Below are 22831 nucleotides of genomic sequence, written 5' to 3'. Positions count from 1 at the left end.
CCAAATTTCCCACAAACTCACCCCAAATTCCTCATGAAATATCCCCAAATTCCCCACGAATTCACCCGAAATTCCCCCAAATTCACCCCAAATTCCCCACAAATTCACCCCAAATTTCCCCTAAATTCACCCCAAATTTCCCACAAATTCACCCCAAATTTCCCCTAAATTCACCCCAAATTCCACACGATTTATCCCAAATTTCCCCTCCATTCCTCCCCCTCTTCCCAGGCAATTTCCTGTCCCCAAGTGTCCCCAGGTGTCCCCAGGTGTCCCCAGGTGTCCCCAGTGACGTCACTGCAGGAATTCCCATCGAAATTTGGGACAATTTTAATGAAAATTCCCCAAAAATTCCCCAAATTTTGCTCAAAACCCATCTGGGGGGGGAGGGGACAAGTGACACCGGTGACACCTCGGCCCGATGATGTCACCGCCCCGGTGACGTCCCGGCGGTGACGTCACTGTCCCCGCAGCAGCCTCGGGATGTCCTCGATGGCCTTTTGGCATCGCTCGGCCACCGAGTGACCGCTGGGGCCACCGAGGTCACCGGGGGCGGTGTAGAGCAGCTCGCGGATGTCCCCAAGTGTCCCCCGCAGGTGACGCCGGGCCAGGCGGGCGCTGGCCTCCCACAGCCGCTCGGCCTCGGCCACCGCGGCCACCGCGGCCTCGGGGACACCGCGGGTCACCTGCCGCGCGCCCTGCAGGGTGGCCGCGATGTCGCCGAGCCTGCGCAGCAGCTCCCGGGGCAAGCAGGTGGCTTTGTCACACGCGGCCACCAAGCGCCCCAGCGGCTCCGCGGCCAGCGCCGCTCGCCGTGCCCTCCTGGCCATCGCCCCCGCCTGGCTGCTGGCCACGATGGCCACCTCGTAGTCCTCGCGGGCTGTCGCCAGCTCCTCGGTGGCCTCGGCCAGCCGGGTGGCGTGCTTGGCCACCGCCTTGTCCGCAGTGTCCTCGCTCAGGGCCACCGGCAGCCGCCGGGCTGTGGCCACCAGGTTGTCCCCAGCTGTCCCCCAGCGGGTGGCCTTGGCCTGCAGGTCCCCAGCCCGGCCGGTGGCACTGTCCCCGGCGGTGGCCGCGTCCCTGCAGGCGTCGCGCAGCTCGGTGGCCTCCCTGGCCAGCCGGGCCCAGCTGTCCCCGAGCGCGGCCACCGAGCCCCGCCAGGAGGTGGCCTCGGCCAGCAGCTCGGCCCTGGTGGCACCCGGGGTGGCCAGCGCGCGGCCCAGGGAGGTGGCCCCGGGGTGGCCCAGGGTGTCCCGCAGGTGGCCCGCGAAGGTCTCCAGGGCTCTGTGCAGGGACCCTGGGGACACGGCCAGCTGGATGTCCCCACACGGCCCGGCCACGGTGGCCGCCAGCTCGCCCAGTGTGGCCACCACGGCCACCAGCGGCTCCAGCAGGGACGGGGACAGCTGCGGAGGGGACAGGGCAGCTGTCGTGGCCTTTGTCCCCTCTGCGGGTGGCCCTTGTCCCCTCCTCAGGGCCTTCTGTCCTCTCCCGGGGTCCCCTTTGTCCCCTCCCTGCAGGGCTCTGCTGTCCCTCTGGGGACCTCCCTGTCCCCTCTGTCCCCTCTGTCCCTCTGCCACCCCCCTGGCCCCGCCTTGCCACACCCTGTCCCCTCTGCCACCCCATTCCCTGTCCCCACTGTCCCTCCTGTCCCCTCTGCCACCCCATTCCCTGTCCCCTCTGTCCCTCCTGTCCCCTCTGCCACCCCATTCCCTGTCCCCACTGTCCCCTCTGCCACTCCCCTGTCTCCCCCTGCCACCCTCGGTCCCCTCCAGCCCCCTGCCACCCCCATCTCTGTCCCCTCCCGTCCCCCCTTTGCCACACCCTGTCCCCTCTGCCACCTCCCTGTGCCACTTCCTGTCCCCTCCCCGCGCCGGGATTGTCGCACCTCGGGGTTCCCCATGGCCGCTGGGGACACTGCCGGGACGCCTTGGGGACACTCCGGGGACACTGCGGGGGGCGCTGGCGGGGTGGCACTGCGGGGGACACTCTTGGGGACACTCGGGAACACGCGGGAACGTGGCGGGGCGGGGGGGCAGGGCGAGGTGACGTCACCGCCCCGGCCACGCCCCCTCCCCGCCCGCGGGGCCACCGCGGGGTCACCGATGTCCCCCGATGTCCCCAGCGGGACCCCTGAGTGTCCCCACATGACCCCGATGTCCCCATCGAGACCTCAGTGTCCTCGCAGTGTCCCCAGCAGGGTCCCGCAGGGTCCCATGTCCCCTCAGTGTCCCTAGCGTGACCCTGCTGTCCCCAACAGGGCCCTGATGTCCCCAATGTCCTCCTGCCATGTCCCCTCAGGGTGCCCAACAGGGACCCCAGTGTCCCCAACAGGACCCCAATGTCCTCTGAGTGTCCCCAGCAGAACCCCTTGGGGACAATGGGGGACACTGGGGTCATGTGGGGACAGCAGGGTGGATGTCCCCACCCCTTGTTGGGGACATCGGGGTGACCCCGATTGGGACAGGGGGCTTTGGGGTGTCCCCAAGGGAAGGACACCGGGGTGACACCAAGGTCCCAAAGGGCCATCGCGGTGTCCCCACCCCCCAGCGGTGACAGTGCCACCCGCCGTGTCCCCACCCTGCCCTAGCCCTGCCCTGCCAGCGCGTCCTGCGCCTCCTGCAGCCTCCGTGTCACCTCCCTGTCCCCTCCCCGCGATGTCCCCAAGGCCACCACGATGTCCCCGAGCGCCCGGGCGCTGGCGGGAAACCCCTGTCCCCTCGTCCCCCACAGTGTCACCTCCCTGTCCTGCCTGACAGCGGCCACCAGCGTCCCCAGCGCGTCTGTCACCTCCTCCAGCCGCCCCCGGGCGGCCGCCATGGCCTTGCTGGTGGCCGCGGTGGCCTCGGCGGTGGCCCTGGTTGTCACCACCCGCCAGGCGCGGTCACGCAGGCGCTGCGCCATGTCGCGATGCTGGCCGATGGCACCGAGCAGGTGACGCCGCGATGTCCCCAAACCCCGCAGGGCCACCTGGCAGGACAGGGCCACCGCGCCCAGGGCCAGCAGCAGGTGACAATCCTCGGCCACCCCCAGGGCGGCGCGGGCTGAGTCCAGGGACACTGCGGGGACAGAGGGGACACGGCACAGGTGGCACTGGGGATGGAGCAGTGACACCAGGCCTGTGACACCAGTTCCACCCCAGTGTCACCACCTCAGTGTCACCAGTTCCATCCCAGTGTCACCAGTTCCACCCCAGTGCCACCAGCCCAGTGCCACCAGTTCCAGCCCACCGCTGGTGGTGACACTGTCACCATCCCAATGCTCCCAGTTCTATCCCCAGTGTCCCCAGTCTCGTCCCAGTGTCACCAGTTCCAGCCCAGTGTCACCATCCCAGTGTCCCCAGTTCCACCCCAGTGCCACCACCTCAGTTCCTGTCCAGTGTCACCACCCCATTGTCACCATCCCAGTTCCAGCCCAGTGTCACCACCTGAGTCACCATCGCAGTGCGACCAGCTCCAGCCCAGTGCCACCAGCCCAGTGTCACCAGTCCATCCCAGTGTCCCCAGTTCATTCCCAGTGTCCCCAGTTCCCTCCCAGTGTCCCCAGTCCATCCCAGTGCCACCAGTTACACCCCACTGTCACCAGTCCAGTTCATCCCAGTGTCCTCAGTCCTGTCCCAGTGCCACCAGTTCCAGCCCAGTGGCACCAGTTCCAGCCCAGTGCCACCAGCCCAGTGTCCCCAGTCCACCCCAGTGTAACCAGTAACCCATCCCAGTGTCCCCAGTCCATCCCAGTGCCACCATCCCAGTGTCCCCAGTCCATCCCAGTGTCCCCAGTCCATCCCAGTGTCACCATCCCAGTGTCCCCAGTCCATCCCAGTATCACCAGTATCCCATCCCAGTGTCCCCAATTCCATCCCAGTGTCACCAATTCCAGACCAGTGCCACCATCCCAGTGCTCCCAGTCCATCCCAGTGTCCCATCCCAGGGCCAAGGAAGGTCTCTACTGCTCTGCACAGCTCCATACTGGTCTGGATTGGTCTATACTGGTTCATACTGGTCTGAACTGGTCTGAACTGGTTGCACTACTCCACATTGGTTCATACTGGTCCCTGCTGCTCTATACTGGTCCATACTGGTTTATACTGGACAGGGCAAGGGGAAAGCTCTACTGGTCTCTAGGGCTCCCTGCTGGTCCATACTGGTCTGTACTGGTTCATACTGGTTTATACTGGTCCTTACTGGTCAGGGCAGAGCAAAGTCTCTACTGTTCTGTAGCCATTCATACTGGTCCATACTGGGCTGAACTGGTCTATACTGGTCCATACTGGGCTGAACTGGTCTCTACTGGTCCATACTGGGCTGAACTGGTCCCTGCTGCTCTATACTGCCTCATACTGGTCTATACTGGTTTATACTGGTCTGTACTGGTCAGGGAAGGGGAAAGTCCCCCCTGGTCTGTAGGGCTGCCTGTACTGGTCTGTACTGGTTTGTACTGGTCTGAACTGGTCTATACTGGTCCATACTGGTTTATACTGGTCCATACTGGGGAGGGCAGGGGAAAAACTCTACTGCTCTGTAGGGCTCCCTGCTGGTCCATACTGGTCCGTACTGGTCCATACTGGTCTGTACTGGTCTATACTGGTCTGTACTGCTCCACACTGGTTTATACTGGCCCATACTGGTCTGTACTGGTCCATACTGGTCAGGACAGTGGGAAGTCTCAACTGGTCTGTAAGGCTGCCTCATGGTCCATACTGGTCCGTACTGGTCCATACTGGTCCATACTGGTTTATACTGGTCCATACTGGTCCGTACTGGTCCATACTGGTCCATACTGGTTTATACTGGTCCATACTGGTCTGCACTCACACACAGCACCATGCCCCCCATGGTCACACCATGTCCAGCCCTGAGCCCAACTCACCCATACTGGTTTATACTGGTCCATACTGGTCTATACTGGTCTACACTGGTCCACACTGGTTTGAACTGGTTTATACTGGTTTATACTCACACACAGCGGCACACAGCACCATCAGCCCCACGGCCACGCCGTGTCCCGCCCTGAGCCCAACTCATCCATACTGGTCCATACTGGTCCATACTGGTTTATACTGGTTTATACTGGTCCATACTGGTTTATACTCACACACAGCCGCGCACAGCACCATCAGCCCCACGGCCACGCCGTGTCCCGCCCGCAGCCAGCGCTGTCCCCTCCTGGCTCGCCTCTCCTCTCGCTCAAACTCTGCCGCCGCCGCCTCGGCCGCCGCCGCCAGCAGCCCCAGCGCCTGCTCGTCCTCGTCCCCTGCTGTCCCCAAGGCCACCGCCGGGGCCACCGCGGCCTCCCAGGCGGCCTGCAGAGCCTGCAGGGCCAGCTGCGCCTCGGACAGCGCGGCCTCGGCCTCGGCCAGGGCGGTGGGGACACAGTCCGGTGTCCCCAAGGCTTTGGCCAAAGCCACCAGGGCCAGCAGGGCTCGGTGGCGAGCGGTCACTGCCTGGGTCACCTCGGGGGGGTGGGGAGGGGATGACACCTGGGGACAGGGGAAGGGGGGTTAGGGGGGTTTGAGGGGTCCCAGGTGAGGTTTTGAGGGTGTTTAGGGGTCCCAGGTGAGGTTTTGAGGGGATTTGAGGGTCCCAGGTGAGGTTTTAAGGGGATTTAGGGGTCCCAGGTGAGGTTTTGAGGGTATTCAGGTGTCCCAGGTGAGGTTTGGGGGAGGTTTGAGGGGTCCCAGGTAAGATTCAGGGCTCCCAGATGGGGTTTTGGGGGAGTTCAAGGGGGTTTGGGATTCCTAGATGAGGTATGGGGGGATCCCAGGTGAGGTTTTGGGGCTCCCAGGTGAAGTTCCTAAAGGATTTGGGGTTCCCAGGTGAGACTCCCCAGGTGGTTTTGGGGATCCCAAGGAGGCTCCCCAGGGATTTGGGGCTTCCCAGGTGAAAATTCCCAAAGATTTGGGGCTTCCCAGGTGCCCACGTGAGGATTTGGGAGTTCCCAGGTGCCCAGGTGAAGATCCCAAGGGATTTCGGGTTCCCAGGTGAGATTTTGGGGTTCCCAGGTGAGATTTTGGGCGTCCCAGGTGAGGCTCCCCAGTGATTTTGGATCTTCCCAAGTCACAATTCCCAGAAATTTGAGGCTTCCCAGGTGCCCAGGTGAGGCTCTCAGGAGGTTTTGGGGTTCCCAGGTGCCCAGGGGAGGTTTTGGGGTTTCCCACCAGCAATTTGGGGTTCTCAGCCCCTTGCCCTCCCTGCCCAGCCCCTCTGAGCTCCACACACTCCGGATTGTTCCACTTCCCTTTTCTCTCCCAGCCGCGCCCGAGGCCTTGGGGATTCCCAAACCCTCCTAAAACCCCCCCAAAAATCACCCCAAATCCCCCCCAAACCCCCCCAGATTTCCCCCAAAGCCCCCTCAGGGTCTGGGGTCGCTGACCTTGGGCTCCATGGCCAGCAGCATCCGGAGGCTCCGGCTGAGCTCTGAGCTCTGAGGGCGTCGAGGCTGAGAGGAGGGAGTGACCCACAGCCTGATCCTCCCCCTGGGGCTGCATCTGCGCTGCCAGGACCTCACTGACCCGTGCAGGGCCGAGCTGAACCCCTCAGGACCCTGACTGACCCCCAGGAATCCATCTGCCCTGCCAGGACCCTGATTTACCCCCTTGGGGATCCATCTGCCCTGCCAGGACCCTGATTTACCCCCTCAGGACCCATTGACCCACCCAGGGCCTGGATTTCTCCTGCCAGGACCCTGATTTATCCCCTCAGGACCCAACTGATCCTTTCAGGACCTCATTTACCCCTCAGGACCCCATTTGTCCACTCAGGATCCCATTTACCCCCTCAGGGCATCATTTACCCCTCAGGATCTCATTTCTCCTGCCAGGATCCCATTTACCCCCTCAGGACCCAACTGATCCTTTCAGGACCTCGTTTACTCCATCAATCCCCCGTTTATCCTTTCAGTACCCCATTTATCCCCTCAATCCCCCATTTATCCTTTCAGTACCCCATTTATCACCTCAATCCCCCATTTATTCCTTCAGGACCCCATTTATCCCCTCAGGGCCTCATTTCTCCTGCCAGGATCCCATTTACCCCCTCAGGCCCTGATTTACCCCCTCAGGATCCCATTGATCCCCTCAGGATCCCATTGATCACCTCAGGATCCCATTGATCCCCTCAGGCCCTGATTTACCCCCTCAGGATCCCATTGATCCCCTCAGGACTTCATTTACCCCCTCAGGGCCTGATTTAGCCCCTCAGGATCCCATTGATCCCCTCAGGCCCTGATTTAGCCCCTCAGGACTTCATTTACCCTCTCCAGACCCCACTTACCCCCTCAGGACCCCATTTATCCCCTCAAGACCCCATTTCCCTTTCCCAGACCCCATTTACCCCCTCAGGATCACATTAACCCTTCCCACATCCTATTTACCCTTCCCACATCCTATTTACCCTTCCCACATCCTATTTACCCTTCCCACACCCCTATTTCCCCTTCCCACACCCAATTCCCCCTCTCAGGATCATGTTTTCCATGCAAAGCAAACCGTAAAGGCCTGGAAAGTTCCCGGTGAGGTTTCCATGGTGACACATTGCCAACCCAGAGCTCCTGAGGGACTGAATGGGACTGTGGAAGGGGAAATGGAGCCGTGAGGGGTAAGTCAGGGTGCTGAGGGGATAATGGGGTGCTGAGGGGATAATGGGGCCTTGAAAGCGTAAATTAGGATTATGAGGGTGTGAATGAGGTCCTGAGGGGATAAATTGGGCCTTGAAAGGGTAAATCAGATTCCTGATGGGGTAAATGTGACTCTGGAAGGGTAAATGGTGCCATGAGGGGGTAAATCAAGGCCCTGAGGGGGTAAATGGGGTCTTGAAAGGGTAAATGAGGTTTCTGACAGGGTAAATTTGATCCTGAGGGGGTAACTGGAGTCCTAATGGAATAAATGGGATTCTGAGGTGCTAAATTGGGCCTTGAAAGGGTAAATGAGATTCCTGAGGGGATAAATGGAGTCATGAGGGGGTAAATCAGGGTCCTAAGGGTGTATATGGGATCCTGAGGGGATAATGGGGTCTTGAAAGGGTAAATGGGGTTCATGAGGGTGTGAATGAGATCCCGAGAGGCTGAACTGGGTCTTGAAAGGGTAAATCAAATTCTTGAGGGGGTAAATGGGGTCCTGAGGGACTAAATGGGACTGTGGAAGGGGAAATGGAGCTGTGAGGGGTAAGTCAGGGTGCTGAGGGGGAAATGGGGCCTTGAAAGGGTAAATTAGGATTATGAGGGTATGAATGAGGTCCTGAGGGGATAAATTGGGCCTTGAAAGGGTAAATCAGATTCTTGAGGGGGAAAATTGGATCCTGAGGGGGTAAATGGGGTTCATGAGAGTGTGAATGAGATCCTGAGAGGCTAAACTGGGTCTTGAAAGGGTAAATCAAATTCTTGAGGGGGTAAATGGGGTCCTGAGGGACTAAATGGGACTCTGGAAGGGTAAATGGTGCCATGAGGGGGTAAATCAAGGTCCTGAGGGGGTAAATGGGGCCTTGAAAGGGTAAATGAGGTTCATGAGGGTGTGAATGAGATCCTGAGGGGGTAACTGGAATCCTGATGGAATAAATGGGATTCTGAGGCGGCAAACTGGGCCTTGAAAGGGTAAATGAGATTCCTGAGGGGATAAATGGAGTCGTGAGGGGGTAAATCAGGGTCCTAAGGGTGTATATGGGATCCTGAGGGGATAATGGGGTCTTGAAAGGGTAAATGGGGTTCATGAGGGTGTGAATGAGATCCCGAGAGGCTGAACTGGGTCTTGAAAGCGTAAATCAAATTCTTGAGGGGGTAAATGGGGTCCTGAGGGACTAAATGGGACTGTGGAAGGGGAAATGGAGCCGTGAGGGGTGAGTCAGGGTGCTGAGGGGGAAATGGGGTGCTGAGGGGATAATGGGGTGCTGAAAGGGTAAATTAGGATTGTGAGGGTGTATATGGGATCCTGAGGGGCTAATGGGGTCTTGAAAGGCTAAACCAGGTTCATGAGGGTGTGAATGAAATCCTGAGAGGCTAATTGGGTCTTGAAAGGGTAAATCAGATTCCTGATGGGGTAAATTGGATCCTGAGGGGGTAAATGTGACTCTGGAAGGGTAAATGGTGCCATGAGGGGGTAAATCAAGGTCCTGAGGGGGTAAATGGGGTCTTGAAAGGGTAAATGAGGTTCATGAGGGTGTGAATGAGATCCTGAGGGGGTAACTGGAGTCCTGATGGAATAAATGGGATTCTGAGGTGGTAAATTTGGCCTTGAAAGGGTAAATGAGATTCCTGAGGGGATAAATGGAGTCATGAAGGGGTAAATCAGGGTCCTGAGGGTGTATATGGGGTCCTGAGGGGATAATGGGGTCCTTAGGGCTTCAATGGGATCCTGAGGGGGTAAATCCAGCCCTGAGGGGGTAAATGGAGCCCTGAGTAGGTAAATTGGGTCCTGAGGGAGTAAATCAGGTTTATGACGGGCAAATGTGATCCTGAGGGCGTGAATTGGGCCTTGAAAGTGTAACTCAGGACCCTGAGGGGATAAATGGTATCCTAAGGGGTATATGGGGCCCTGAAAGAGTAAATCCAGCCCTGAGGGGCTAAATGGGGTCTTGAGAGTGTAAATGGGGATCCTGAGGAGATAAATGGAGTCCTGGGGTGGTAAATCAGGGCCTTGAGGGGGTAAATGGCATCCTAAAGGGGTATATGGGGTCCTGAGGGGGTAAATGGGGTCTTGAAAGGGTAAATCAGATTCCTGATGAGGTATATTAGATCCTGAGGGGGTAAATGTGACTCTGGAAGGGTAAATGTTGCCATGAGAGGGTAAATTGGGCCTTGAAAGGGTAAATGGGGTTCATGAGGGTGTGAATGAGATCCTGAGAGGATAAATGGTGTCCTGCAGGGGTAAATCAGGGCCCTGAGGGGATAAAGGGTATCTTAAGGGGATATATGGGATCCTGAGGAGTAAATGGGATTGGAGAGGGTAAATGGGATCCTGAGGGGGAAAATGGGATCCTGATGGGTAAATCAGGTTCCTGAGGGGATAACAGAGTCCTGGGGGAACAATTGGGGTCCTGAGGGGGTAAATGGTGTCCTGGAAGGGTAAATGGGGTCCTGAAAGGGTAAATTCCATCTGTAGGACCTCATTTGCCCCCTCAGGACCCTCATTTCCCCTTCCAGGACCCCAAATACCCCCTCAGGACCCTCATTTCCCCCTCACAGACCCTCTTTTTCCCCTTCCAGGACCCCAGTTACCCCCTCAGGACCCTCATTTTCCCTGCCAGGACCTCACCCAGCCGCCCCGCCCCACAGCCGAGCTCTGATTGGTCGGTTTGGCCAGGGGGGCGTGGTCAGGGTGGGTGTGGCCATAGTGGGCGTGGCCTGAGCGGAGCGCGGGAATCGAAACCGGAACTGTGGGGGAGGGGAGGGGAGGGGGAGGGGAACCCAAAAATGGGAATTTTGGGAGTTTCAAATCGCGGGAATTCCATGAAAAACCCCAAAAATGGGAATTTTGGGAGGAAAAACTCCCGAGAATTCCATGAAAAACCCCAAAAATGGGAATTTTGGGAGGAAAAACTCCCGAGAATTCCATGAAAAACCCCAAAAATGGGAATTTTGGGAGCATAAAATCCCGGGAATTCCACGAAAAACCCCAAAAATGGGAATTTTGGGAGTTTCAAATCCCGGGAATTCCATGAAAAACCCCTAAAATGGGAATTTTGGGAGTTTCAAATCCCGGGAATTCCATGAAAAAACCCAAAAAAGGGAATTTTGGGAGCTTAAAATGCCGGGAATTCCGTGAAAAACCCCCAAAAATGGGAATTTTGGGAGTTTCGAATCCCGGGAATTCCATGAAAAAAACCCAAAAATGGGAATTTTGGGAGCTTCAAATCCCAAGAATTCCATAAAAAACCCCCAAAAATGGGAATTTTGGGAGCACAAAATTGTGGAATTCTCCCAAAAAAAGGGAAAGAAAGGTGAGGGGGAAGGGAAAAAAGAAAAAAAAAAAAGAAATAAATGAAAGGAAAAGGAAAATAAATAAAAAGAAAAGAAATAAAGGGAAAAAGGGACCCAAAAAAAGGGGAAAAGTGGAAAAGGAAAAATGGAAAAGGAGAGAAAAAAGGGAAAAAATAAATGAAAGGAAAAGAAAAAAGTGGGAAAACAGACAAAAAAGGGAGAAAAGGTGGATAAAAAGGAAAAAAATGGGGGAAAAAGGGAAAAAATAGGGAAAAAAGAGATTAAAAAAAATGGGGAGAAAGGGAAAATAAAAGGGAAAAAGTGGGGAAAAGGAAAAAAAACCCAAAAAAGAACCAGAAAAAAAGGGGGAGAAGAAAAATACAAGAAAAAAGGGACAAAAAAAGGGGAAAAACTGGGAACAAAAGGCAAAAAGGAAAGAATGAGGAGGGAAAAGGGAAAAATGGGGAGAAAAGAGAGAAAAAATAGGGAAAAAATTGGAAAAAAATCGGGAAAAAATCGGGAAAAAAAAGGGAAAAAAAAGTTTTTCCTCTGAGGAATTTCGGGAATTTTGGGGAATTTGGGAAATTTGGGGAATTTGGGGCTTAGAAATTGGGAAAAAAGAGCTAAAAATATGGAAAATGTGGATGTGGATGATGAAAATCTCAGGAATCAGCGGAAAGGCAGAAATGGGGAATATTTCGGGATTTTTGGGAAGTTCTGGAGGAAAAAGGAACAAATTTCTGAGGAAGAATCACCTGAATTTTGGGAAATTCAGGGAATTTGAGCTGCAGGGGGAATAAAAAGTTGATTTTCCAGGGAATTTTTGGATTTTAATGCTCCAAGTCGGAAAATCAGCTTTTTATCCCAGCCTGAGACATTAAAATCTGGAAATTCGTTCAAAAATCAAATTTTTATCCCAATTTGGAGAATTAAAAAATAGGAATTCAATGGGAAATGAATTTTTAATCCCAATTTGGGGCATTAAAATCCCAAAATTTGTCGGAAAATCAACTTTTTATCCCAATCTGGGTCATTAAAATCCGGAAATTCGTCGGAAAATCAAAATTTACCCCCAATTTGGGATGTTAAAAACCGGAAAATCTCTGGAAAATCAACTTTTTATCCCAATCTGGGTCATTAAAATCCCAAAATTCGTCGGAAAATCAACTTTTTATCTCAATTTGGAGAATTAAAAACTGGGAATTTGTTGAAAAATCAACTTTTAATCCCAATTTTGGCCATTAAAAATAGAAATTTGTTGAAAATTCAACTTTTTATCCCAATTTGAGTCATTAAAACCTGGGAATTCCCTGGAAAATCAACTTTTTATCCCGATCTGGATCGTTAAAATCCAGGAATTTGTTGGAAAATCAACTTTTAATCCCAATTTTGGCCATTAAAATGTAGGAATTTGTTGGAAAATCAACTTTTTATCCCAATTTGGAGAATTAAAAACTGGGAATTCAATGGAAAATAAATTTTTTATCCCAATCTGGGGCATTAAAATCCAGGAATTTGTCGGAAAATGTAATTTTTATCCCAATCTGGGTCATTAAAATCCCGAAATTCGTCGGGAAATCAACTTTTTATCCCAATTTGGGGCATTAAAAAGTAGGAATTCAATGGAAAATCAAATTTTTATCCCAATCTGGATCATTAAAATCCAGGAATTTGTTGGAAAATCAACTTTTTATCCCAATTTGGAGAATTAAAAAATAGAAATTCAATGGAAAATCAACTTTTTATCCCAATCTGTGTCATTAAAATCCGGAAATTCATCGAAAAATCAAATTTTAACCCCAATTTGGGATGTTAAAAACCGGAAATTCATTGGAAAATCAACTTTTTATCCCAATCTGGGTCATTAAAATCCCAAAATTTGTTGGAAAATCAACTTTTAATCCCAATTTTGGCCATTAAAATGTAGGAATTCGTTGGAAAATCCACTTTTTATCCAAATTTGAGTCATTAAAACCCGAGAATTCAATGGAAAATCAAATTTTTAATCCAATTTTGGCCATTAAAAAATAGGAATTCGTTGGAAAATCCACTTTTTATCCCAATCTGAGTCATTCAAATCCGGATATTCATTGGAAAACCATGGCGCTGTGGGTCCTCCGAGCCGCCAGGGGGCGCCGCGCTCAGCGCAGGGCAGACCGGAAGTGAGGCGCGGCGGAGGCTGGGAGGCTCTCGGTGGTTCCCAGTCGCTCCCAGTATCGCCCAGTTCACCCGCCGGCTCTGTACTGGGGCGGGTCACGTGGCCGCGGGGGAGAGGGGACAGCTGGGGACACCTGGGACAGGTTTGGGGACACTGGGGACACTTGGGGACATTGGGATTGGGGACACCTGGGGACATTGGGGACACCTGGGGATAGGTTTGGGGACGTTGGGATTGGGACTGGGGACACCTGGGGACAGCAGCGACAGGTTTGGGGACACCTGGGGACATTGGAGACATCGGGGATGGGGTTGGGGACACCTGGGGACATCAGGAGCGGGGTCAGGGACATCTGACCGTGTTGGGGACCCAGCTGGGGACACCTGGGACAGGGCTGGGGACAGCAAAAGCAGGGTTGGGGACAGCTGGGGACATCGGGGACAGGGCTGGGGACACTGAGATTGGGATTGGGGACAGCTGGGGACATCAGGGACAGGGTTGGGGACACCTGGGCAGGGTTTGGGGACACTGAGACTGGGGCTGGGGACAGCTGGGGACATCGGGGACAAGGCTGGGGACATTGGGATTGGGACTGGGGACACCTGGGGACATCAAAAGCAGGGCTGGGGACACCTGGACAGGGTTTGGGGACACTGAGGGACACTGGGGACATCGGGGATGGGGCTGAGGGGGTCTAAGGGCCACCAGGGCCTCCTGAGAACCTTGGGGACACTTGGGGACAGGTTTGGGGACATTGGGATTGGGGACACCAAGAGACATCCAGGATCAGGGCTGGGGACACCTGGGGACATCAGAGACAGGGTTGGGGACACTGAGATTGGGGCTGGGGACACCTGGAGACATTGGAATTGGGGTTGGGGACACCTGGGGACATCAAAAGCAGGGTTGGGGACACCTGGACAGGACTTGGGGACACCTGGGGACATTGGGGACAGGGCTGGGGACATTGGGATTGGGGTTGGGGACACCAAGAGACGTCCAGGATGAGGGTTTGGGGACACCTGGGGACATCAGAGACAGGGTTGGGGACACTGAGATTGGGGTTGGAGACACCTGGGGACACCTGGGACAGGTTTGGGGACACCTGGGGACACCCGCAGTGGCTCTGGGGACACCGCGGGGTGGCACTGACGTGTCCCCAAGACCCCCAAAGTCCCCAAATGTCCCCAATGATTGCGATAGGAGGCGGGGAAGGGGGCGTGGCGTGTGCGGTGACGTCACCCGGAAGGGGCGGAGCTTTCCTGGTGACGTCACCGCGCGGAGCCGCTGGCGGCGCTGTGGGTGAGCGGGGAGGGGCTGGGGGGATTTTTGGGGATTTTGGGAGGAATTTGGGAGGAATTTGGGGTGGATTTGGGGGATTTTGGGGAATTTGGGGGTAGTTTTGGGGTCTGGAAGGTTCCTGGGGAGGATTTGGGGGTTCGGGAGTGATTTGGGTGAATTTGGGGGAGATTTGGGGGTCCTGGGGGGATTTTGGGGGTCCTGGGGGATTTGTGGTTCCGGAGTGTTCTAGGGGAGGATTTTGGGGTCCTGGGGGATTTTAGATTTGGCTGATTTTGGGGAATTTTGGGGTCCGGGAGGTTCCTGGGGAGGATCTGGGGGTTCGGGGGATTTTTTGGGGTATTTGGGGGATTTTGGGTGATTTGGGGATCCCGAGGGGAATTGAGGAGTCTTGGTGGGGATTTAGGGTTTCGGGGGGAATTTGGGGATTTGGGGGATTTTGGGGAGATTTGGGGAATTTGGGAGGATTTTGGGGTCCCGGGGGTGGGGTTGAGGGGGATTTAGGAGTCCTGGGGGGGATTTTGGGGGAATTTGGGAGATTTGGGAGGATTTGGGGGTCCTGGGTGGATTCTGGGCTGATTTTGGGGGATTTTGGGGTCTGGGAGTTCTTGGGGAGGATCTGGGGGTTCGGGGATTTTGGGGGTATTTGGGGGATTTTGGGGGTATTTGGGGATCCTGAGGGGGAATTGAGGAGTCCTGAGGGGGATTTGGGGGTTTGGGAGGAATTTGGGAGCATTTGGGGAGGATTTGGGGAGTTTGTGGAAATCTGGGGATTTGGGTGATTTGGGGGTCCTGAGGGAACTGAGGAGTCCTGAGGGGGATTTGGGGGAATTTTGGGAGATTTGGGGGTCCTGAGGGGATTTGGGGGTTTCGGGAGGAATTTGGGGGATTTTGGGGAGATTTGGGGGTCCTGGGGGGGATTTTGGGAGTCCCGGAGTGTTCTAGGGGAGGATTTTTGGGGTCCTGGTGGGATTTTGGGCTGATTTTGGGGGATTTTGGGATGATTTCGGGGTCCCGAGGGAATTGAGGAGTCCTGAGGGGGATTTGGGGGTTTCGGTGGGAATTTGGGGAGGATTTGGGGGAGTTTGTGGAAATTTGGGGGATTTTGGGGAGATTTGGGGATTTTGGGAGTCCCGAGTGGGATTTGGGGGTCCCGGCGTGTTCTAGGGAGGATTTTGGGGTCCCAGGGGGTTTGGGGGTGTCCGAGGGAGATTTTGGGGTTCCCGAATGTTCCTGGGGTGAATTTAGGGGATCCTGGGGGATTTTGGGGATCCTGGGGGGATTTGGGGGATCTGGGTGGTTCCGGGGGAATTTGGGGGTCCTGAGGGGGATTTGGGGGTCCTGAGGGGAATTTGGGGGTCCTGGGGGGGGTTTTGGGGGTCTTGAGGGGGATTTTGGGGTCCAGGGCAGGATTTTTGGGGTCCATGGAGGGATTTGGGGCTCCAGGGTGAGGTTTTGGGGATCCTGAGGGATTTTAGGAGGATTTCAGGGGGTCCTGGGGGGATTTTGGGGTTTCCTGGGGGGATTTTGGGGTCCTGGGGGTGTTTTTTGGGGTGGGGGAGGGGTAATTTGGGGGGTCAGGGATGCAGAGAGTCCTCCAGGCCAGCAGGGGGCGCCCTACAGGCAAAATGGGGGCAACCGGTCACTCCGAGTGGTCAACTGGTCACTCCGAGGGTCAGTGGGGCAATGAAGGGTTAACTGGGCACCCCAAGGGGTCACTGGTCACCCCAAGGGGTCAGCCGGGTGGCCAGGTGGGTAACTGGGCACCCAGAAGGGCTACTGGTCAGCCCAGGTGGGCTACTGGTCAGCCCAAGGGTCAGTAGAGTGTTCACGGGGCAACCAAGGAGGCAATTGGGCACCCAGTGGTCAGCTGGTCAGGCCAGGGGGTCAATAGGGCAACCAGATGGGGCAACTGGGCAGCCAAGGGGGCAACTGGTCACCCCAAGGGTCAGCTGGTCAGCCCAGGGGTCAAATGGTCACTCTGCAGGGCCTGTTGGTCACCCAAGGGGCACCTAAGGTGTCAGCTGGTCACCCCAAAGGTCAGCTGGTCACCCCAAGGGGTCAGCTGGTCACCCCAAGGGGTCAGCTGGTCATCCCAAAGGTCAGCTGGTCACCCCAAGGGGTCAGCTGGTCATCCCCAAGGATCAGCTGGTCAACCCATGGGGCAGTGGGAACCCAGCTGGGCAACTGGTCAGTCCAAGGGTCAGTAGGTCAACCCAAGGGCCAGTTGGCCACCAAAGATGGCATCCAGTTCAGTCCTAGAGACAGCTGGTCATCCCAATGGTCAAGTGGTCAACCCAGGGGGTTAAGTGGGTACTCCTTGGGCCAACTGGTTTGATCCAAGGAACAACCGGTCAGCCCAGGGGTCAGTGGGTCAATGCAAGGGTCAGTTGGTCACCCCAGGGGTCAGCAGGTTACCACAAGGGTCAGTGGGTCACCGCAAGGGTCAGTCAGTGGGTCACCCCAAGGGTCAGTTGGTCACCCCAAGGGTCAGTGGGTCAATGCATGGGGACAGTTGGTCAGCTCAGGGGTCAATGGGTCACCCCAAGGGTCAGTCAGTGGGTCACCACAATGGTCAGTTGGTCACCCCCAGGGCCAGTCAGTCACCCCAGGGATCAGTCAGGTCAGTGGTCAGCGGGTCACTCTCCCCAGGCGCCATGGCTCCATCCGGCCGCGTGCAGATCTCGTTCCCGCGGCACTCGGCCGCCCTGCTGGGGTCAGTGGGTCAGTGTGTCACCCCAAGGGTCAGTCAGGTCAGCGGGTCAGTGGTCAGCAGGTCACTCTCCCACAGGCGCCATGGCTCCGTCCGGCCGCGTGCAGATCTTGTTCCCGTGGCACTCGGCCGCCCTGCTGGGGTCAGTGGGTCACCCCAAGGGTCAGTGGCTCAGTGGCTCAGCAGGTCACCCCAAGGGTCACTGGTCAGCGGGTCACTCTCCCCCAGGCGCCATGGCTCCGTCCGGCCGCGTGCAGATCTCGTTCCCGCGGCACTCGGCCGCCCTGCTGGACTCGCTGAACCGCCTGCGGCTGGAGGGCAAGTTCTGCGACGTGACCGTCCACGCCGGCGGCCGAGCCTTCGCCGCCCACAAGAGCGTCCTGGCGGCCGCCTCGCCCTTCTTCCACGACAAGCTGCTGCTGCGCGACGCGGCGCGCCTGGCGCTGCCCCCGGCCATCGACGCCGGCGCCTTCGAGGGGCTGCTGGAGCTCATCTACTGCGGCCGGCTGACCGTGGCCGCGGACAGGCTGCCCGCCCACCTGCTGGTGGCCAGCGGGCTGCAGATGTGGCACGTGGTGGACCGGTGCTCGCAGATCCTGTGCCGCGGGGAGGGGACGGCGGGACGCTGGGGGACGGGCGGGGACGGGGCGGCGAGGAGCTTTGGTGGCCGTGAGGAGTTGTCATCGTCAAAGAACGTTTGTGGTCATGGAGAGTCTCCATTGTCATCATCAGTGACCATCCATGATCATGAAGAGTCTTCATGGTCATCATCAAGGTCCATCCATGGTCATGAAGGGTCTCCACTGTCATCATCAGTGACCATCCATGGTCATGAAGGGTCTTCATGGTCATCGTCAAGGACCATCGAGGGTCATGGAGAGTCTCCATTGTCATCATCAATGACCATCCATGGTCATGAAGAGTCTTCATGGTCATCGTCAAGGACCATCCGTGGTGATGAAGAGTCATTGTCATCGTCAAGGTCCCTCCATGGTCGTGAAGAGTCATCATCATCAAGGACCATCCATGATCATGGAGAGTCTCCATTGTCATCATCAAGGACCATCCTTGGCGATGAAGAGTCTTCGTTGTCATCATCAAGGACAGTCCAAGGTCGTGAAGGGTCTTCGTTGTCATCAAGGACCATCCGTGGTCACCAAGGGTCTTCGTTGTCATTGTCATCATCACAGGTGGTCCATGGCCATGAAGGGTCTCCATTGTCATCGTCAAGGACCTTTCGAGGTCACGAAGGCTCTTCGTTAAGGACTGTCCATGGTCTGGAGGGGTCATTGTCCTCACAGAACGTCCGTGATGGAGATGAGTCCATCCATGGCCTTGAAGGGTCTTCAAGGGTCATCCGCGGCCATGATGGGTCTTTGTCTTCTTCATCATCATCGAGGACCAGCCATGGCCGTGACAGATCATCGTCATCATCACAGACCAGCCATGGCCATGACAGATCTTCATTGTCATCGTCACAGACCAGCCGTGGTCCTCAGGGGTCATCACGTGTTGTCCATGGTGGAGAAGGACCTTCATCATCATCCTCCTCCTCCTCCTGGGCTCTCCATGGCGGCGCCACAGCATCGCGGCTCAACCGCGGCGGGGAAGGACCTTCGTCATCGTCACCGTGGGGCTCCCGTGGTGACATCGGGACAATCCACGGTGACATCGGGACCATCCATGGTGACATCAGGACCATCCATGGTGGTGACGGGACCATCCATGGTGACAAGGTGACCATCCGCGGTGGCGAGGGGACAATTCACGGTGGCGAGGGGACAATCCACAGTGGCGAGGGGACAATCCACGGTGACAAGATGACCCTCCACGGCGACAACGATCCGCTCCACGACGACGACGGCCCTTCCTCCTCCTCCTGGGCCACCAGAGCCACCTCTGAGGAGCTCCTCCAGCTCCACGTGGCCACCACGCCGTCCCCCTCCCCGGCCAAATCCCCGTCCGACGAGATCCTCAAGATCTGCGTGGAGGATGACGATGACCACGATGACCACGCCGATGACCATGCCGATGACCACGGCGATGACCACGCCGTGCAGATCGTCCTGGACAACCCCGACCCCACCGCAACCTCTCCAGAGACGTTCCACATCAAACCCGACCCCGACGCCACGACCGCCATGGACATCCCGCCGCCCGCTCCGCGCTGGACGCCGGTGGATCTCCACGGCAACGAGCTGCCCGGCCGCGGCGCGGGGACGCTCCACGCCCCGGTGAAGGTCAGCGCGGCGCCGGCCGACGGGAAGCGGTTCGGCTGCGCCTGCGGGAAGCGCTTCGCGGTGAAGCCCAAGCGCGACCGGCACATCATGCTGACGCTGAGCGTGCGGCCGTTCGCCTGCTCCGCGTGCCACAAGCGCTTCAAGCTGAAGCACCACCTCACCGAGCACATGAAGACCCACGACGGGGCGCGCGGCGCCTGCCAGGGCTGCGGCCGCACCTTCCGCCTGCGCTCCGGCCTGGCCAAGCACCGCCCGCTCTGCCCGGCGGCCGGGCGCTGGGGAGGGGGGTGCTGGGCCTGTGAGTGACCAGTGTGGACCGGTATGGACCAGTATGGATCAATATAGACCAGTATGGACCAGTATGGACTGGTATGGATCAATATAGACTAGCATGGATCAATATAGACCAGTATGAACCAGTACAGACTAGTATGGACCAGTATGGATCAGCCAAGCACCGCCCGCTCTGCCCGGCTGGGCGCTGGGGAGGGGGGTGCTGGGCATGTGAGTGACCAGTACGGACCAGTATGGACCAGTATGAACCAGTACAGACTAGTATGGACCAGTACAGACCAATATAAACCAGTATGGACCAGCCAAGCACCGCCCGCTGTGTCCAGCTGGGCACTGGGGAGGGAGGTGCTGGGCATGTGAGTGACCAGTATGGACCAGTACAGACCAGTATGGAGCAGTATGGATCAATATAAACCAATGTAGACCAGTATGGATCAATAAAGACCAGTATGGACCAGTATGGATCAATATAGACCAGTATGGACCAGTATGGAGCAGTATGGATCAATATAGACCAATGTAGACCAGTATGGATCAATAAAGACCAGTACGGACCAGTATGGATCAGCCAAGCATTGCCTGCTGTGTCCAGCTGGATATTGGGGAGGGCGGTGCTGGGCGTGTGAGTGACCAGTATGAACCAGTACAGACCAGTATGAACCGGTACAGACCAGTATTGACCAGTATGGACTGGTATGGATCAGTACAGATCAGCCAAGCACCGCCCGCTCTGTCCAGCTGGACGGTGGGGAGGGAGGTGCTGGGCCTGTGAGTGACCAGTATGGACCAGTACAGACCAGTATGGATCAATATAGACCAGTATGGATCAGCCAAGCACTGTGCACTGTGTCTGGCCAGGTGCTGGGGAGGGGGGTGTTGGGTGTGTGAGTGACCAGTATGGACCAGTACAGACCAGTATGGACCAGTTGGGTTGGGGTGAGTTGAAGATTTGGGCTCTGGGACCAGTTGGGGCTCTGATCCCAGTTCATCCCAGTTTATCCCAGTTCAGCCCAGTCCATCCCTGTACTGGTTTGGCTCTGATCCCAGTTCAGCCCATTCCCAGTTTATCCCAGTTCCCAGTCCATCCCTGAACTGGTTTGGTTCATTCCCAGTTCATCCCAGTTTATCCCTGAACTGGTTTGGCTCATTCCCAGTCCATCCCAGTCCCTCCCAGTCCTGCTCTGATCCCATTCCCAGTCCCTCCCAGTTCCTCCCAGTCCCGCTGTGTTCCCAGTCCCGCGTTTAGCCCCGCCCCTCCCACCTCCAGCCAATCAGCGCTCGCACATTATCTCAGCAGCCAATGGCAGGGCGGGACTGCTGTTGCCATGGGAACGGGAGGGCAGAATCACCATGGCAACGGCGCTTCCGGGTCATCTCCCCGCCCACCGCCCCGCTCAGCCAATCAGCGCTCGGCGAGCGGCGCAGCCAATGGGAGCGCGGAGGGGGCGGGGCCAGCGTTGCCATGGGGACAGGCCGGGCGGTTGCCATGGCAACGGGAGCGGAAATCAGCGAGAAATGGTGAAAATAGAGAAAATAAATGATTTTTGTGGCGCGAGGGGAGAGCGGGGAGGGGCTGGGCTGGGGACAGCCTGGGGACACCTAGGGGACAGCCTGGGGACAGCCTGGGGACACTGGGAGCCCTGAGGGTGGCCGTGGGGCCTTTGGGGACCCGAGTGACCCTGCCAGGACCCCAGCGATGTCCCCAGTGTCCCCAACGCTGTCCCCAGGCTGTGCCGGGAGCTGTCGGTGGCACTGGGGACACCCTGGGGACACTCTGGGCGGTTGGGGACATTGCTGGGACACTCTGGGGACACCCTGGGGACACTCTGGGCGGTTGGGGACATTGCTGGGACACCCTGGGGACAGCAGGAACCCCCCGGGGTGGCCGCGGTGGCCTTGGGGACATCGGGGGCTGGGTGGGGAAAAAGTGACGCTCAAGAGCTGTGGGGGGTGTGACGTCATCGCCGTCCCCGTGACGTCATCGATGTCCCCATGATGTCATAACCGTCCGAGTGACGTCATCACTGTCCTTGCAGCGTCACCAATGACATCATTGGTTTCCCCGGTGATGTCATCGCTGTTCCCGATGACGTCACTGATCCCCGGTGACGTCACTGACCTCTGGTGACGTCACCCTCCCGCGATGACGTCACAGCCGGCGTGTCCCCAATGTCCTCGATGTCCCCGAGGATGGCAGCGCCGAGAGCCTGGAGCTGAGTGAGCAGCGAGCCGAGGGACACTGCGGGGACAGCCAGGGGACAGTGGGGACATTGGGGACACGTTTGGGGACACTGGGGGGTTTGGGGTTGGGGGGTGGGGGGTTTGGGGTTTGGGGGTTTGGGGACACTGAGGGACATTTGGGGACATTGAGGGGAGACTGGGGGGATTTGGGGACACTCAGGGACACATTTGGGACACGTTAAGGGACATTTGGGGACATTGAGGGGACACTGGGGGATACTTTTGGGGACTTTTGGGGACACTGAGGGGACATTGCGGGGATTTGGGGACACTGGGGACACATACAGGGACATTTGGGGACATTGGGGACACATTTGGGGACACTCAGGGACACATTTGAGGACATTTAGGACACGTTAAGGGACATTTGGGGACATTTGGGGACACACTGAGAGGTATTTCGGGACATTTGGGGACACCGAGGGGACATTGGGGACATATTTGGGGACATTAGGGACACCTTGGGACATTGGGGACACATTTGGGGACATTGGTGACACATTTGGGGACATTGTTGACACATTTGGGGACATTTGGGAACATTAAGGACACATTTGAGGACACTAGGGACACCTTGGGGACATTAGAGACACATCTGGGGACACTATGGACACATTTGGGGACATTGGTGACACTCAAGGACACAGCTGGTGGCACAGCTGCCACACCCACCTCTGCCCGCCGCTGTCCCCCTGCTGTCCCCTCCCGGCGGGTGACACTGCGGTGACCCAGCGGGACACAGAGGCCACTGCTGCTGCTGCTGTCCCCAGGGTGTCACCTGTGCTGTCACCTGGGTCACCTGTGTCACCTGCGGCCTTGGGGACAGAGACTGTGTCACCCTGGGGTCACCCTGATGTCCCCAGAGCCACCTTGGTGTCACCCTGATGTCCCCAGAGCCACCCTCAATGTCACCTCAGTGTCCCCAAGGCCACCCTGATGTCCCCAAAGCCACACCAGTGCCACCCTCGATGTCCCCAGAGC

General features: G+C 56.9%; 4 protein-coding genes across 6 annotated transcripts in view; 1 reads left to right on the top strand and 3 right to left on the bottom strand.

Moving 5' to 3' along the window:
- Positions 1–306: 306 nt before the first annotated feature.
- Positions 307–2250, bottom strand: LOC146421453 (uncharacterized). Its single transcript, XM_085047409.1, has 2 exons — positions 1889–2250; positions 307–1406 (listed from the first exon to the last, which is right to left on the bottom strand). The coding sequence occupies exons 1-2, from the start codon at positions 2147–2149 to the stop codon at positions 459–461; spliced, it is 1209 nt and encodes a 402-aa protein (XP_084903535.1). The 5' UTR covers positions 2150–2250; the 3' UTR covers positions 307–458.
- Positions 2251–2479: 229 nt separating this feature from the next.
- LOC146421452 (uncharacterized) lies at positions 2480–17021 on the bottom strand. The gene is made up of 5 exons (XM_085047149.1): positions 16970–17021; positions 10241–10359; positions 6370–6435; positions 5092–5476; positions 2480–3059 (listed from the first exon to the last, which is right to left on the bottom strand). Exons 1-5 carry the CDS (start codon positions 17019–17021, stop codon positions 2587–2589), a joined length of 1095 nt encoding a protein of 364 aa, XP_084903275.1. The 3' UTR covers positions 2480–2586.
- Positions 8787–20295, top strand: LOC146421451 (uncharacterized). 3 transcript variants are annotated; one of them, XM_085047407.1, is made up of 3 exons: positions 8787–8825; positions 17304–18057; positions 18094–20295. In XM_085047407.1, exons 2-3 carry the CDS (start codon positions 17309–17311, stop codon positions 19619–19621), a joined length of 2277 nt encoding a protein of 758 aa, XP_084903533.1. In that variant the 5' UTR covers positions 8787–8825; positions 17304–17308; the 3' UTR covers positions 19622–20295. The 3 variants fall into 3 exon arrangements, with proteins under 3 accessions (XP_084903533.1, XP_084903532.1, XP_084903531.1); XM_085047406.1 differs by lacking the exon at positions 8787–8825 and adding an exon at positions 14319–14365; XM_085047405.1 differs by lacking the exon at positions 8787–8825 and adding an exon at positions 16172–16248 and having other exon boundaries at positions 17015–18057.
- A 1444-nt stretch (positions 20296–21739) lies between these two features.
- The window catches only part of LOC146421449 (uncharacterized), a 36844-nt gene continuing 35752 nt past the window's right edge, over positions 21740–22831 (bottom strand). Inside the window, exon 11 of the mRNA XM_085047148.1 lies at positions 21740–21848. Coding sequence (XP_084903274.1) covers positions 21740–21848 — 109 coding nt within the window. The remainder of the gene's footprint in view (positions 21849–22831) is intronic.

Source organism: Lichenostomus cassidix, unplaced genomic scaffold (genome assembly GCF_008360975.1).
Source record: "Lichenostomus cassidix isolate B80296 unplaced genomic scaffold, HeHo_3.0 HiC_scaffold_33, whole genome shotgun sequence".
In the NCBI taxonomy this organism is placed as follows: Eukaryota; Metazoa; Chordata; class Aves; order Passeriformes; family Meliphagidae; genus Lichenostomus; species Lichenostomus cassidix.
Note: the sequence above shows the minus strand (reverse complement) of the source record. Positions and strands in the feature narration are given on the sequence as shown.